The sequence below is a fragment of the Oryzias melastigma genome, linkage group LG20 (genome assembly GCF_002922805.2).
Source record: "Oryzias melastigma strain HK-1 linkage group LG20, ASM292280v2, whole genome shotgun sequence".
Taxonomy (NCBI): domain Eukaryota; kingdom Metazoa; phylum Chordata; class Actinopteri; order Beloniformes; family Adrianichthyidae; genus Oryzias; species Oryzias melastigma.
In genome coordinates, this window is record NC_050531.1 from 22329491 (window position 1) to 22342737 (window position 13247).

Here is a 13247-nt window from a genome sequence, read left to right on the forward strand (position 1 = left end):
ACGTGCTGAACGTTTTGATACCAAGATTGTGTAAATCGCACAAAGTGTGCTTGAGTTTTTACGTGCCGAAAAACGTACGGAAGAAAACATAAATGAAGAATCTCAATAGTGTGAATGCATTGAATGCATTCACACAAATATGCAATACATTAATATTTGTCATGCATTTCATATAAAGAAAGTAACTTTCAAAGAATACAGGAGTTTTGTAATGCATTACACGTTTTGAAAAGTCACTTTGTAAGGTAATAAATTACATTTCAATAACAAGTCATCTTTGATATATGACAGTTCGGAATAAGGGTGTAACAAAGCAAAATAATGATTTGATTTTTGCGTTTGCAGATATGATGCATAGTCAACTTATTTTGAACGAATGGAAATCATTAATCAGTTAATCGCTGCACTCCTAGTTTGGAAGTGACTTGCACACCACTGCCAAGAAAACGCCAAAAACAGGCGGGAGGCTGCCGTGTGACGGTGTTGCAAATTCCTGCGGTCCCCAAACGCAGCATGAAGTTGAGCGGCAGCGCTGACAGGAAGTTGTGTCTGCCATGTTCGGCTGCTTTGTTACAGAGCTGAGCTCCGGAGCTACGATGGAGCCGAGCTGGAGCTCGTTTTTATTCCAGGTGAGTTCTCCTGCCCGAGGCCAGCGGCACGCGACTTTATTGTGCTTCCAAAGGCCCTCAGCTCCTCCGTGCCGGCCAGCGTGGTACCGGAGCTCGAGGCAGGCCAAGAAACAAAGGTGCAAGCGGAAACCCGCAGGTCGCTGGTCCGCTCACGAGCCGAACACTCCGGGCTTTGTTCGCCCCTCCGGACTGCATGAGGGGCCGTGAGAACTCCGCGGCGGGTGATGCCGTGGGTTTGTGGTCTCCCGCGTGAACGTTACTTTAGTTCGCTGCTCCGGCATTATTAGTGCGCGCGAGCTTTGCACTTATGAAAGACGCTTCTGCCGCCACTGGAGGCTCTGCTAAGCTAGTCGGCTAACGGGTTAGCTGAGCACGTCCCGCCCGCTGTGGAAGCGCCGTCGCCGCCGGAGCCTCCATTCAAGGGACCCAAACTCAGAACAAAGATTACTTGAAGTCTGGATATGTCTAACCACACTCCCGCTCACCAAAACTTGAGACACAAACACGCTGGATATCAGCGGGAACTAACTTTCTGTCATTCACCTTTAACCGCGCACGCACCGATAGATGCTGCGAAGTATTTACGATGCTGCCCGCAGCTTTGAGTAGAACCGGCTCATATTTTGGAACACCAGTCACTACCTACCCGTTGATTCTCAGTCCATGGTTCGGTTCTGTAGCGCATTATAAAGTCGCCAACATTTTGGAGCGTCTGCATCGCTTAATGTGAATCCTTCTGCCAGCACTCTCAGTGCCGATATGCTGGAAGCTTTATGCGGATGTTTTTGTTAAAAGAAGTTTTAAAGTGCTGTTGGTGGGGAAGCATGACGGCCGTTTGGGCACGAGCACCAGATTTCAGAAGCAATGACATTCCTCTGGATCATCATAGTTATTACCCGAATAAACCAAAGTTAGAATAAAGAGTTCTTTTTCAACCCAGACTGAGCGTGTTGCTCAGAGGAACACATCTTCACCCATTTGAAACCAATGTCTGTAGACTAGGGGTGTGAAACAGAATCACACAGGGGGCCGAAATCCTTATCACACTTCAGGTTGCGACCGAACAGGATAAATATTTATTGAAGAGACTAAAACTACAATTTTAAAACTTAAAAAAATGTAACCTTTTAACGCAGACTGAACTTCAGGATGCGGCCGGTACCCTAACCTTACCCTGGTCTGCGTCTGGTACCACAGCCGGGACCAGTACTGATTCATGTCCAATACTAACTGTCCGGTTCCAGGTTAGGGTTAGGATACTGGTGTGGTCCACGTCCCAGTACCAGACCAATACCAGTTTGCGGCCCGAGGTTGGGGAGCCTTAATTTAATTGAATGTAAAAAAAAAAAAAAAAGACATTTTTGACGTGGAGATTCCTTAACTATGTGTTAAAATGTGACAATTTGAGAATGAGAATGAGTTGCAATGTGTTACCAGCACAAGATGACATCGGGTCATTAACAACAAAAATATAAAATGATATGGCGGGCCGGATATAATCACACAGAGGGCCGGATCCAGCCCCCAGGCCTTGACTTTTACTCATGATGTAGGTAATCATCTTAGATACACTCACTGGGCTTTTTAATATGTCCACCTCGCTAGTACCGGGTTGGGCTTTTACCTACAGAACTGTCATAATTCTTCTTTTACCTTCAGAACTGTCATAATTATCGGTGGCTGTAAATCTTCAAGGTTCTGGAAACATTCCTCAGAGAGTTTGGTCCATATTAACATGACAGCATCATAGTTGCTGCAGATTTGTCAGTTGAACATCCATGATAGAGATCTCCCATTCCACCACATCCCAAAGGTTCTATTGGGTTCTGGTGACTGTGGAGGTCATTAGAGTCCAGTGAACTCATTGTTCTACAGAGCTCTAGACTAACTTTTTGTACTGGTTGCACCGGTGCGCCTAACTTTTTTTCTTAGGTGCACCAGCATGAAAGTTCGGTGCACCGACCTTCTCGACCTTGTTACATTTAACTTTGCACTTTTACATGGTCAATTTCCTTTTTATTTGCTGACAATGTTTGCATTAAGACTTGAAAATGATTAATTTTCAAACTGGTAAACATAAAGCTCTTTATTTATAACAAAGTTCTACAATAATGACAGACTACTAAATTTAAAAAAGCTTAAATTTGGGACAACAAGTGAAACGGGTGGAGCCTATCACCCTGCTCTGCTCCATTCTGATCCATCTACTTGATCCATGAACGTCTTTGTTTTCCTGGTCTGAGCCAGAATCTGGATCAGAATTGTAGGCCTACATCTGGATAGAAACGATACTGCTCACTGTTTTTGTTGCACTGTAATGTTAGCTTGGGGATGTGAGGGGCTGTAAGCTAGCAGGAGAGAGTAAACAAGATTTCATTAGATATCAGTGAGGGGTCACTTTACACCAATAGTCCTGCCCAGAACTCTAATGAACTCCTGTCGCTCTGCAGAAATTATGTCCTAGAAAACGACAAGTTTTTAGATTTTGCCTAAAACCAGTTGAATCATAATGAAATTGAAAATGTAAAACTCTTTGAAAACGGATCAAGTATAGTTGGAATAGAACACAGAGCTGAAACTTCAACTATAAAAAAGAAAAACATTTAGGCGTTTTTTGATCAATACAGAACCTTTCATATTCATTTTTTAAATTTACTTTTGTTTTTTGAAACATTTCCAGTCTTTTTTTGAAGTGGTTTTGATTTGTGGAATTTTGTTATAGAGCTCTAAAACTTTTTTTTTTTTATCATTTATTTTGCTTTTTTAATTGTCAAATGTGATCTAACCTTCAGGGCCACCATAGTTAGCCCTAAAACACCAATAGTGTTGCAGTGAGTAAATGTATTTTTAGCTTGCTATAAAGCAGGGGTCCCCAACTAATTTGGCAAGAGGTCTGGTAACCCTGTCAGCTTGGTAAACCGGGGTCCGAACATACAAAAACATTCAGACAATAATACGCTTTTCTTTTCTTTTATTTAATTGCAATTTGTAGTTAAATTGGCAAAGGCTTTTTTTTAGTTTATTATCTCAAAAATTATTTCTGTCATTCATTTTTACGCAAAAATACTTAAATATACATAACTACATTGAATAATTTAAAAAAAATTACCCATAAACTTGCTTCCTTGTAGTGCAATATGTGTGCTCTTTCACAAACTTGCATTCTATTTTACATGAGGAACAACAGGTAACATGAATGCATCTCCAAAAGCATTCATAATTATGATTCGTAATTCTGTAAATGTCAAGTTTCCGTTTTACAACAGTAGGTTACAAATAATACTACATATTGATCATTCAAGTAATAACTTTAATAAGTGCAAAAAACTTTATGGATATAAAGGTAAACTGCAAAATAGACTCATCTCAGTGTGAGAAATGTGCATGAGCACTGGGAGCTTAAGATCTTAAATCTGGGAAGGAAAGGAGTCAATACCATTGAGGGATACGTGCACATGTTCACTGGTGAGCTGGGAGTGATACTTGTTCTTAATGATGTTAACAGAGAAGGCTGATTTACAATTGAAGGTAGAACCAAACATTGTTAATGTGTACAATGCCACTTTGCTGAGAGAAGGACATTTTTCTTTCAGCACAAAACCTGTCAGGATCAGAGGATTCACATTAGTCTCTTAACACTACATTCGTCTGCATTCGTCCATTTGTAACAATGTGTGGCCTCTTTTTAAATAGATGACATCATTCTTCACTAAGAAGATATTTTTAACAATGATCAAGAGCTGGTGTCCCAAAGTAAAGCCATCAACGCGAGTCTTACAGTTTCCAATCAACTTTTTGTTTTGATAAAGTCAGAATGAGCAGTTACATGGATCCATTAAATAGGACTGTGGATCATCGCTTAGGTGGCAATCCGATTCACGAATCAAGCTCAATGATTCACGAATCGAACCACGATTCTTACTTTTTAATATAATGTTTATTGCTATGTGTATGTCTACTGGACATGGATGGAAATTATTTGTATAAATGATCATTTATACATTTATTTAGAATAGGAGATCAGAATCAACAAAACTGATTCAGATAAAAATTAATTTTGTTTGTCTTTTTATTTATTTATTTTTTTTATCAATCTTCTGGTTCAACAACAACATAAAAGGATAAAAATCACTGCTGTTTTGGATAATTTAACAGCAAAACCTGAAAATGTTCTCCCCAGTTTTCTATCCTCAAAGTTCTTCAATGTTTTACATTCTAAGTAGGGCTGGGCGATATGGGATATTGCGATATCGTTTTTTTTCATATTGTGCAATAACGATATTAAAAACGATATAAATCAAGTAACTATATTTGTCAAAGTAATCTTTATTGCAAACAGCTTTAGGACTTCAGATTTTTACACCATAACTGCCCCCCCCCATTAAATGTTAGTTAGTTCAAATTAAACTTTCATTATTTTTTGTATTAACTGTAGTATTGAAACTAACTGTGAGGTAGGGCTGCCACAAACGATTATTTCAATAGTCGACTAATCTCCGATTATTTTTTTCGATTAGTCGACTAATCGGTTCGTACGGCGACTGGATGTAAAATACTCATCTTAACCATCATTATCTTTAAACTTGAGGTCTTTAAGCTATATTCTAACTAAAATAAAGACAACAGTTTATTAATCTTTTAATGAATCATGCAGGTTTTCTCCATTTGATTCTGGCATTAAAACAAGACTTAAATCAAATGAGGTAATCTGAATCAACTACAGAAAACTTATTAAAAGTTTTCTGTTTTCTGTATTAAAAATATATTTTTTAAAGCTTTAAAACACATATTTAATAAAACATGTATAAAGTATTTCAAAAGCTATTAGCAGATATAAACACACTCAAAATATTTGCTCACTGAGGCCCATTTATTAAAGCAAAACACTAAAGACATCTTTGAACTGAAGATATTCCTATACATAAAAAACCTGAGGATGCCCAGATAAACAAAGAAAATAAATAAAAAGGGGGAAAATTATATTTTAAAAAGGGAGAAAAGCAGGGATGTTAGAATGTACATCAGTACTTTTATTCTTTCACCACCTACATCCACTGCACATGCGCAGACCGATACTTCATATTGTTCAGTTTGAGGGAGAACCCTTAAATCTGTGATACTTCTTTAATGTTGTGGTTGTTTTGCTGTTTGTTGTCATTTTTGAGACTTTAAGTTACATTTAATTGTAGCTTAATGCAGATAATGTAATGCTGCACTTGTAAACTTAGCTCTGGACTTTTAGGTGAGTTCCTTCACTTCTGAGACTCGTAGTTTTAAATCGTTCCATAATTCTGCTGCAGTTCCGTACCGACACACAGCCTCTCTGTCTGCGCGGTGAATGTGTCATAATCCGCTCTCTGAACCGATGTGATCGCGGCGGAATATGAATGAAGCCTAGGACGAGCGGTTCATTTCCAGTGTAAACTCGTTATCCGCGCCGCCCTCGCGGCGTTTGGTTAGAAGAGCGCAGATTACGAAACGTTCACTATGCAGACAGAAGCGCCGTAGACATGGATCTGCTGCATATCTGATGGATTGTCTCTTAACAGCGCAGTAATGACAGCCGCGGCGGAGCTAGCTGTGTTAGCGCCGATGTTAGCTTAGCTAGACGAAGCTCTCTGTTCAACGTGATCAAACTCAGTCACAACATTTTTCATCTTCAGGTGATCATGTATCGCCATCGTGCTCTCACGGAACACAAGTTCTGTCTTAGAAATTACATTTGACACTTTTTCCTCTTTTATTTTCCTTATGTTTCCCACATTTTCGAGCTAGCGTGTTGTTATGAGCCTACCGAGAACTTCCTGTGACGTCACTGCTGACCGGATTAGCACCACTGCGCATGTGTGACAAAGAGAATGGAAGAGCCGGCATTAGGACGCGAACCGTAGTTTTAAGATCAAAACAAGGAAAAAACAAACAAAAAACGACGCTTCGACGACCAAATTATTTGTCGACTATTTTAATAGTCGAATAGTCGTCGATTAGTCGAATAATCGTGGCAGCCCTACTGTGAGGAACATTTAAATATTTCTAATAAATATTGTACATGTACATAATGTACACAACAGTAAAACCATAACTCTGTTACGAGCAGTCTCTCCTTCTCTCCTCTTTCAGCCCCGCGTGACACGTGACGCGCGGCAATAGACAGACTGTCTCCTTTTTCTTTTTTCATGGAGGTTCTCCTCTAAATCAGTTTTAAACTCCTGATTTTAAAGCGTGTCTTCTCTCCCTCACACTCTGTGGATCTGTCGGTAACAAACAGCGCACCTGCGGAAGAATAATCCAGTCGGACCGAACCATTTTCAATTTAGAGGAGGGGGGTCCGGTGACGATGTTTCCAAAACAAAATATATAAACATCGTTACCTTGACATTAAAAATAAAAGTATTTGTGATTATATATAGGTTATTGGTTTACTGAAATAATGTTTTCTGTTGTGTCCTTTTGTCATCATTCGGGGCCTCCGTGCCTCCCTTCTGAGTCTGGGCTCCTAGAATCAGCCGCTCCATAAGAAGAAGAAGCGCAGCTCTTCCGGGGGTTTCTCCCATGTTTATTTAAAACGAAAGTTTATCGCAATAGAATCATTTCACTATAAAAAAAAAGTGATATCGCAATAACGATAATTATCGTTTTATCGCCCAGCCCTCTTTCTAAGCATTACATATTGGTGCAGAACCCGTATGAAAAAAGTTTTTTTTTTTTTTTTTTCGCAGCAGAATCAGCTGATTCGTGTTGTTTAGATTAGGCCTGGGAATTACCTCACGATATGATGTGATACGTGATACATGGCTCACGATAATATCGATAATATTGCGATACTGCATTAATTGGTAAAAATCCTCTCTACTAACTAACATTATATAGAGGAACACATTTTTTTGGGAAAATATATCCGCATTAGTTTTTTTTAGCTTAAACACAATCATAATAAACAACTTTTCTTATTTGGTGCAACAAATTAAAGACACTTTTGTGCAACATTGCTGACATCAGTAATACTATGTCTTTGACAAGCATTAACAACTGAATTTGAATTATCTGTCAGATTCAATGTCAACAATAGTAAACATTATCAGCAGTGCCACAACTTGGTGCAGAATTGTTGTAAACAACAGAACAAAAATTAAATAAGTCAAGAGTGACAGCTATCTACCTCTAAAACAACGTCACACCAAAGGACGATGAATATAATGTTTTACAGCCTCTGTCAAAATTGACCTAATTTTTTGTGCACTTTTCCCTCACTTGAAAAGGGCTGAGCATCCAAAATGAAGGCTGATTTACTCAGACTGACACTTGAGATTATTTTTCCAACCTTTATCTATTTTACATTTGGTCAGTCAGCAATCAATAGATAAAAACATTAAAACACACATGATATTGGCAATAAATATTTACAAATTCAAATTCTATTACAGAATAACAATAAACAACTTTAATCAATTATAATTTTAAGTGCTTCAATTAACTAGAAACCTCCCTAATTTTACAGTGAATTAATTTACTTTATTTTAATTACATTTTTATTTAAGTTCATACATCAAATCCTACATTTTTTTTAAATTTAAGAATGACTTTAAATTAACATTAGGAAAAAGTAATTACATTTATTTGAAAACTTCACACCATAAATGTACCAAAGTTACACCGTACACCAGCAAACATCAAAGTGCATGAAAACGAAAAATCCGACGGTCCTTGAAGTACACAAACAACTGCGAAGCGCGCGCCTGTTCCCACAGCAAACAGGAAGTAACTGTCATTCTAGCGCTCAGACAAATTCACTTCTTACCGGCTGCCTCTTCTACAGATGGATGATTGTGGCTGCATTTTCTGTAGCGGTACAGCGGCTCTTTCGGCTTTGTTTGAGTTCGTAAATTTAAAATCCAACATTAATCTGCGTTTCAGAGCAAAAATACATTGCCCCCAGATTATATTTTGATGATATTTCACTACACTTTTCTACATTTATAAAGATCGCGAATCAGCGATCTTGGATGTCGCGAATATCCGTAATCAAATTTTTGGGAGCCGATCGCGAATACCCAAGCACCCAGATACTCGTTACAGCCCTACCATTTAATGAATGAAAATGTTCACAGTTCTCCAGATCCATCTGCAGTATTGCTGCCACAATTATTCGACTATTCGACTATTAAAATAGTCGACGAATAATTTGGTCATCAAAGCGTCGTTTTTTATTTGTTTTTTTCCTTGTTATGATCTTAAAACTACTGTTCGCGTGTTCTAATGCCAGGTCTGCCGTTCTCTTTGTCACACATGCGCAGTGGTGCTAATCCGGTCAGCAGTGACGTCACAGGAAGTTCTCGGTAGACTCATAACAACACGCTAGCTCGAAAAAAGTGGGAAACAAAGGAAAAATAAGAGGAAAAAGTGTCAATGAGTGTCAACGGATAATGAGTTTACACTGGAAATGAACCGCTCGTCCAAGGCTTCATTCATATTCCGCGCTGCAATCACGTCGTCCGGTTCAAAGAGCGGATTATGAAACATTCACCGCGCAGACAGAGAGGCTGTGTGTCGGTACGGATCTGCAGCAGAGTTGTGGAACGATTTAAAACTACGAGTCCCAGAAGTGAAGGAGCTCACCTAAAAGTCCAGAGCTAAGTTTACAAGTGTAGCATTACATTATCTGCATTAAGCTACAATTAAATGTAACTTAAAGTCACAAAAACGACAACAAACGGCAAAGCAACCACAACATTAAAGAAGTAACACAGATTAATGGGTTCTCCCCCAAACTGAACAATATGAAGTATCGGTCTGCGCATGTGCAGTGGATGTAGGTGGTGAGAGGATGAAAGTACTGATGTACATTCTAACATCTCCTGCTTTTCTCTCTTTTTAAAATATACATTTCCCCCTTTTTATTTATTTATTTTCTTTGTTTATATGGGAATCCTCAGGTTTTTTATGTATAGGAATATCTTCAGTTCAAAGATGTCTTTAGTGTTTTGCTTTAATAAATGGGCCTCAGTGAGCAAATATTTTGAGTGTGTTTATATCTGCAAATAGCTTTTGAAATACTTTTATGTTTTAAAGCTTTAAAAAAGAATTGCAGGGTTTTAATAAGTTTTCTGTAGTTGATTCAGATTACCTCATTTGATTTAAGTCTTGTTTTAATGCCAGAAACAAATGAAGGAGAAAAGCTGCAGATTCACTAAAATATTAATAAACTATTGTCTTTATTTTAGTTAGAATATAGCTTACAGACCTCAAGTTTAAAGATAATGATGGTTAAGATGTGTGTTTTACATCCAGTCGGCGCACGAACCGATTAGTCGACTAATCGAAAAAATAATCGGAGATTAGTCGACTATTGAAATAATCGTTTGTGGCAGCCCTAATCTGCAGAATGACCAGTTTCTTCTAAAAAGATCGAACAGCAGTCACTAATCCACACGCAGAATTGTCTTTTCCTTCATCCATCTTCATTTTATGCTGTCTGGGATAAAAAAAATATGAGTGTTACAAAGAAATGGCTGAGAGCAGGGATAGTCATTCTGGTAGATGAATGTACCTGTCGGGCTTTTTGTTGAATCTGCTGTCTCTCTTTCCCCTCCAATATAGTTTCTGCCATCGCCACCATACAGTCTTAGATCATTTCGGAGGAATGACCACTTTTTGTGCTTGCCTAAAATCCATTCCACTTGTAATGAGCACTCGTGAGTTGTGCTGGTTGTTGTGCTGTTAGCATCTGTGTTGTATGCTCGTATTGTCCTTTCAGTTTGCGTATTTTCCATGTCCACCTCACTTATCCTGGCGGGTAATTTATGTCAGAAGTTTTGGGTTTTCTCTCGTAGCACTGCATGATATCGGTGCTTATAACAAAAGCAGCAGCCTCCACGTGCTTTTAATCTTGTAGAACTCACCGCTGGCAAAATGAAAGCGAAAGCTTCGGTCCACTCATCTCAGGAGACACGATTTTCAGAGTCCACTTTTCTCATTGTTCATTCAATCACTTGATAACTTTACGTCCCAACTGTGTAAACATTAGCATGCTGCTCTTTGCCGGTTGAAGGACCCCAGTCCACACATAGCTGTCCTAGCCCGCGACTTTTCAAAAATTGCGTTGGGTAGTGAAATGTAAAATCATACTTTTTTTTTAAAAATGCTTGGCGGTCCGGATAAAAGGGTCTCGGGGTCCGGACCCGGACCGCGGTCTGCGAGTTGGGGACCCCTGCCATAACTCTTCTACCATTCACATGATCACCGGGAATCAGTTGATTCTGACGCGGGAAAAAGCGGCTTTTCTTTCCTGCTTTGCTCCGATATACATAATATTATGAGCGTCTACGTTAGTAATAAGAGCGCTGCAGGATGAAGCTGCTTTTCTCCGCGGCAGGATCCGCTGATGCACGTGGATTACACAAACGCTTCATAATTGCACAGAGCTGATCATCAGCGTGAGGCTCTTTTACTCCGCTAGAATCCGCTGGAATTACACTTGTCACATTAATGGGAGACGATAGAATGTATCCTAAACACTGTAGCTGAAGCTCCGATGATGAAGGATTCTAACAGACTTTTTTCATTTGCTTCACCTGGTGCCAGCATCAGTGGAAGCTCCTTCAGATGTACATTCTCATAAAATAATAATTCTTATTGGAGGTTGTTACACCTGCACACACATACAGGAAGGAGACTTTTGGAGTCGCAGAGATTAAGTGTGGGTTTTTTTTGTTGTTCTGTCGTCACAGAAGACTAGGTGCACTGGTGCGAACAAGAATTTTTTTTAGGCGCACCAATGAAAAATTTGGCTGCAAATACGACCAAATTGGTCGCACTCTAGAGCCCTGTTCTAGAAACCAGTCTGAGATGATTCCAGTTTATGACATGGTGTCTTATCCTGCTGGAAGTAGCATCAGAAGATGGTACTCTGTGGTCATAAGGGGATGGACATGGTCAGAACAATACTCAGGTAGACTGTGGGGTTGGAACCATGATCAGTTGGTACTGAGGGGTCCAAAGTATGTCAAGAAAATATCCCCCTCACCATGACACCACCACCACCAGTCTGAACCATTGATACAGGACAGGATGGATCCATGTTTTCATGTTGTTTATTCCAAATTCTGACCATCTGAATGTAGCAGAAATAGACTCATTAGACCAGACAATGTTTTTCCATCTTCTATTGTCCAGTTTTAGTGAGTCTGTGTGAATTGTAGCCTCAGTTTCCTGTAGCTGACAGCAGTGATACCTGGTGTGATCTTCTGCTGCTGTTGCCCATTTGCGTCAAGGTTGTTGTATGTTCAGAGATGTTCTTCTGGAGACCTAAGTAGAGGTGGGTCAAAATATCGGTATGGCGAACTATTGCGATATTTCAACTCACGAACGATTACTGGTCCTCTCTTTCCCTGAATTGGTTTCCTAAAATAATACCACCTGGGGGCGTTTCGCGTGAGCACAACAGTGAAATGTAAGGACATCGTTGTGACACCGTCACCAATTTTTACCGGACCACTAAGTTTTTAGCCCAAATGCCTAGGTGTTCTTTGGTAGCGGTACACACGTAGAGTACATGACTAAAGTGTTGATTATCTAAGAAAAGTGCAGGACATTTATATATAAAGAGGAGGAAATTAATTTGAATACCAGTACTGTAAACAATAATGATCATATAACATTAACAGGCTGAACATTAATATTGTGACTCAATAATAGTAAATTATCTAACATAAAATGAATTAAAATGCTTCATTATTCATTTTTATTTCCACATTCATTGCTCTTTGAAGTGAAGGCCATTTGATATACGCTGCATTTTAGTTCTTAACTGAAGCTTTGTTTATTTTAAACCTTAAAATGTATGTAATTATTGTAAAGACATGTTAGTATTTATTGATAATTTTATTTAATTTTGGAAAGGGCTTTAAATGAAGACATTGTTTTAGATTGTTCTAAAAGACAGTTTTGAAGAAAATAAAAAGATGCATTTCTTTTAAAAAAAATAGTTGCATGTCATAGATTACCAAGTCAATATATTTAATGTATTGTTTTAATATAATATTATTATTGCAATGTTTGCCATATTGCGGTCGTGAGTCATGTATCGTGAGTCGCATCGTATCGTGAGTTACCCTGAGATTCCCAGCCCTAGTTGTATTTAGTGGTTATTTGAGTTCCTGTTGACTCTCTATCAGCTGGAACCAGTCTGGTCATTCTCCCTCGAGATCAACAAGAGATTTTCACTCACTGCTGCTCACTGGATATTTTCTCTTTTTCTGACCATTCTCTGTAAATCATGGAGATGGTTATGGTTGAACTGCAATCACCTTTCCTCTTGCAGCAGATCATCTTGACCATGTCTACATGCATAAATGTATTGAGTTGCTGCCATTTGATTGGCTGATTATAAATTTGCATTAACGTGCAGTTTGGCAGGTGTGTCCAATAAAGTGGCCAGTGAATGTTTTTCCCCAGTGAGTGTTTCACATCATGAAACTACTACCTGTGTGCCTCGCAGTTTGGTTGTCAGACATCTCTCTTTTTCCTTCATCAAACAGCAAAGTGTTAATTAGGGGTGTAACGGATCACAAAACTCACGGTACAGATCGTGTCATGGTTTAAGGGTCACGGTTTGGATCT

The 13247-nt window shown here is 38.9% G+C and overlaps 1 protein-coding gene across 3 annotated transcripts in view; it reads left to right on the forward strand.

Annotated features, from left to right (window-relative positions):
* The first annotated feature begins 428 nt into the window (after positions 1 to 428).
* Positions 429 to 13247, forward strand: part of LOC112151433 (vascular endothelial zinc finger 1) — a 49153-nt gene continuing 36334 nt past the window's right edge. For 2 of the 3 annotated variants that reach the window (XM_024280379.2, XM_024280381.2), the window contains exon 1: positions 429 to 629. In XM_024280379.2, coding sequence (XP_024136147.1) covers positions 555 to 629 — 75 coding nt within the window. In that variant the 5' untranslated portion in view covers positions 429 to 554. The remainder of the gene's footprint in view (positions 630 to 13247) is intronic. The other variant, XM_024280382.2, reaches the window with a different exon arrangement.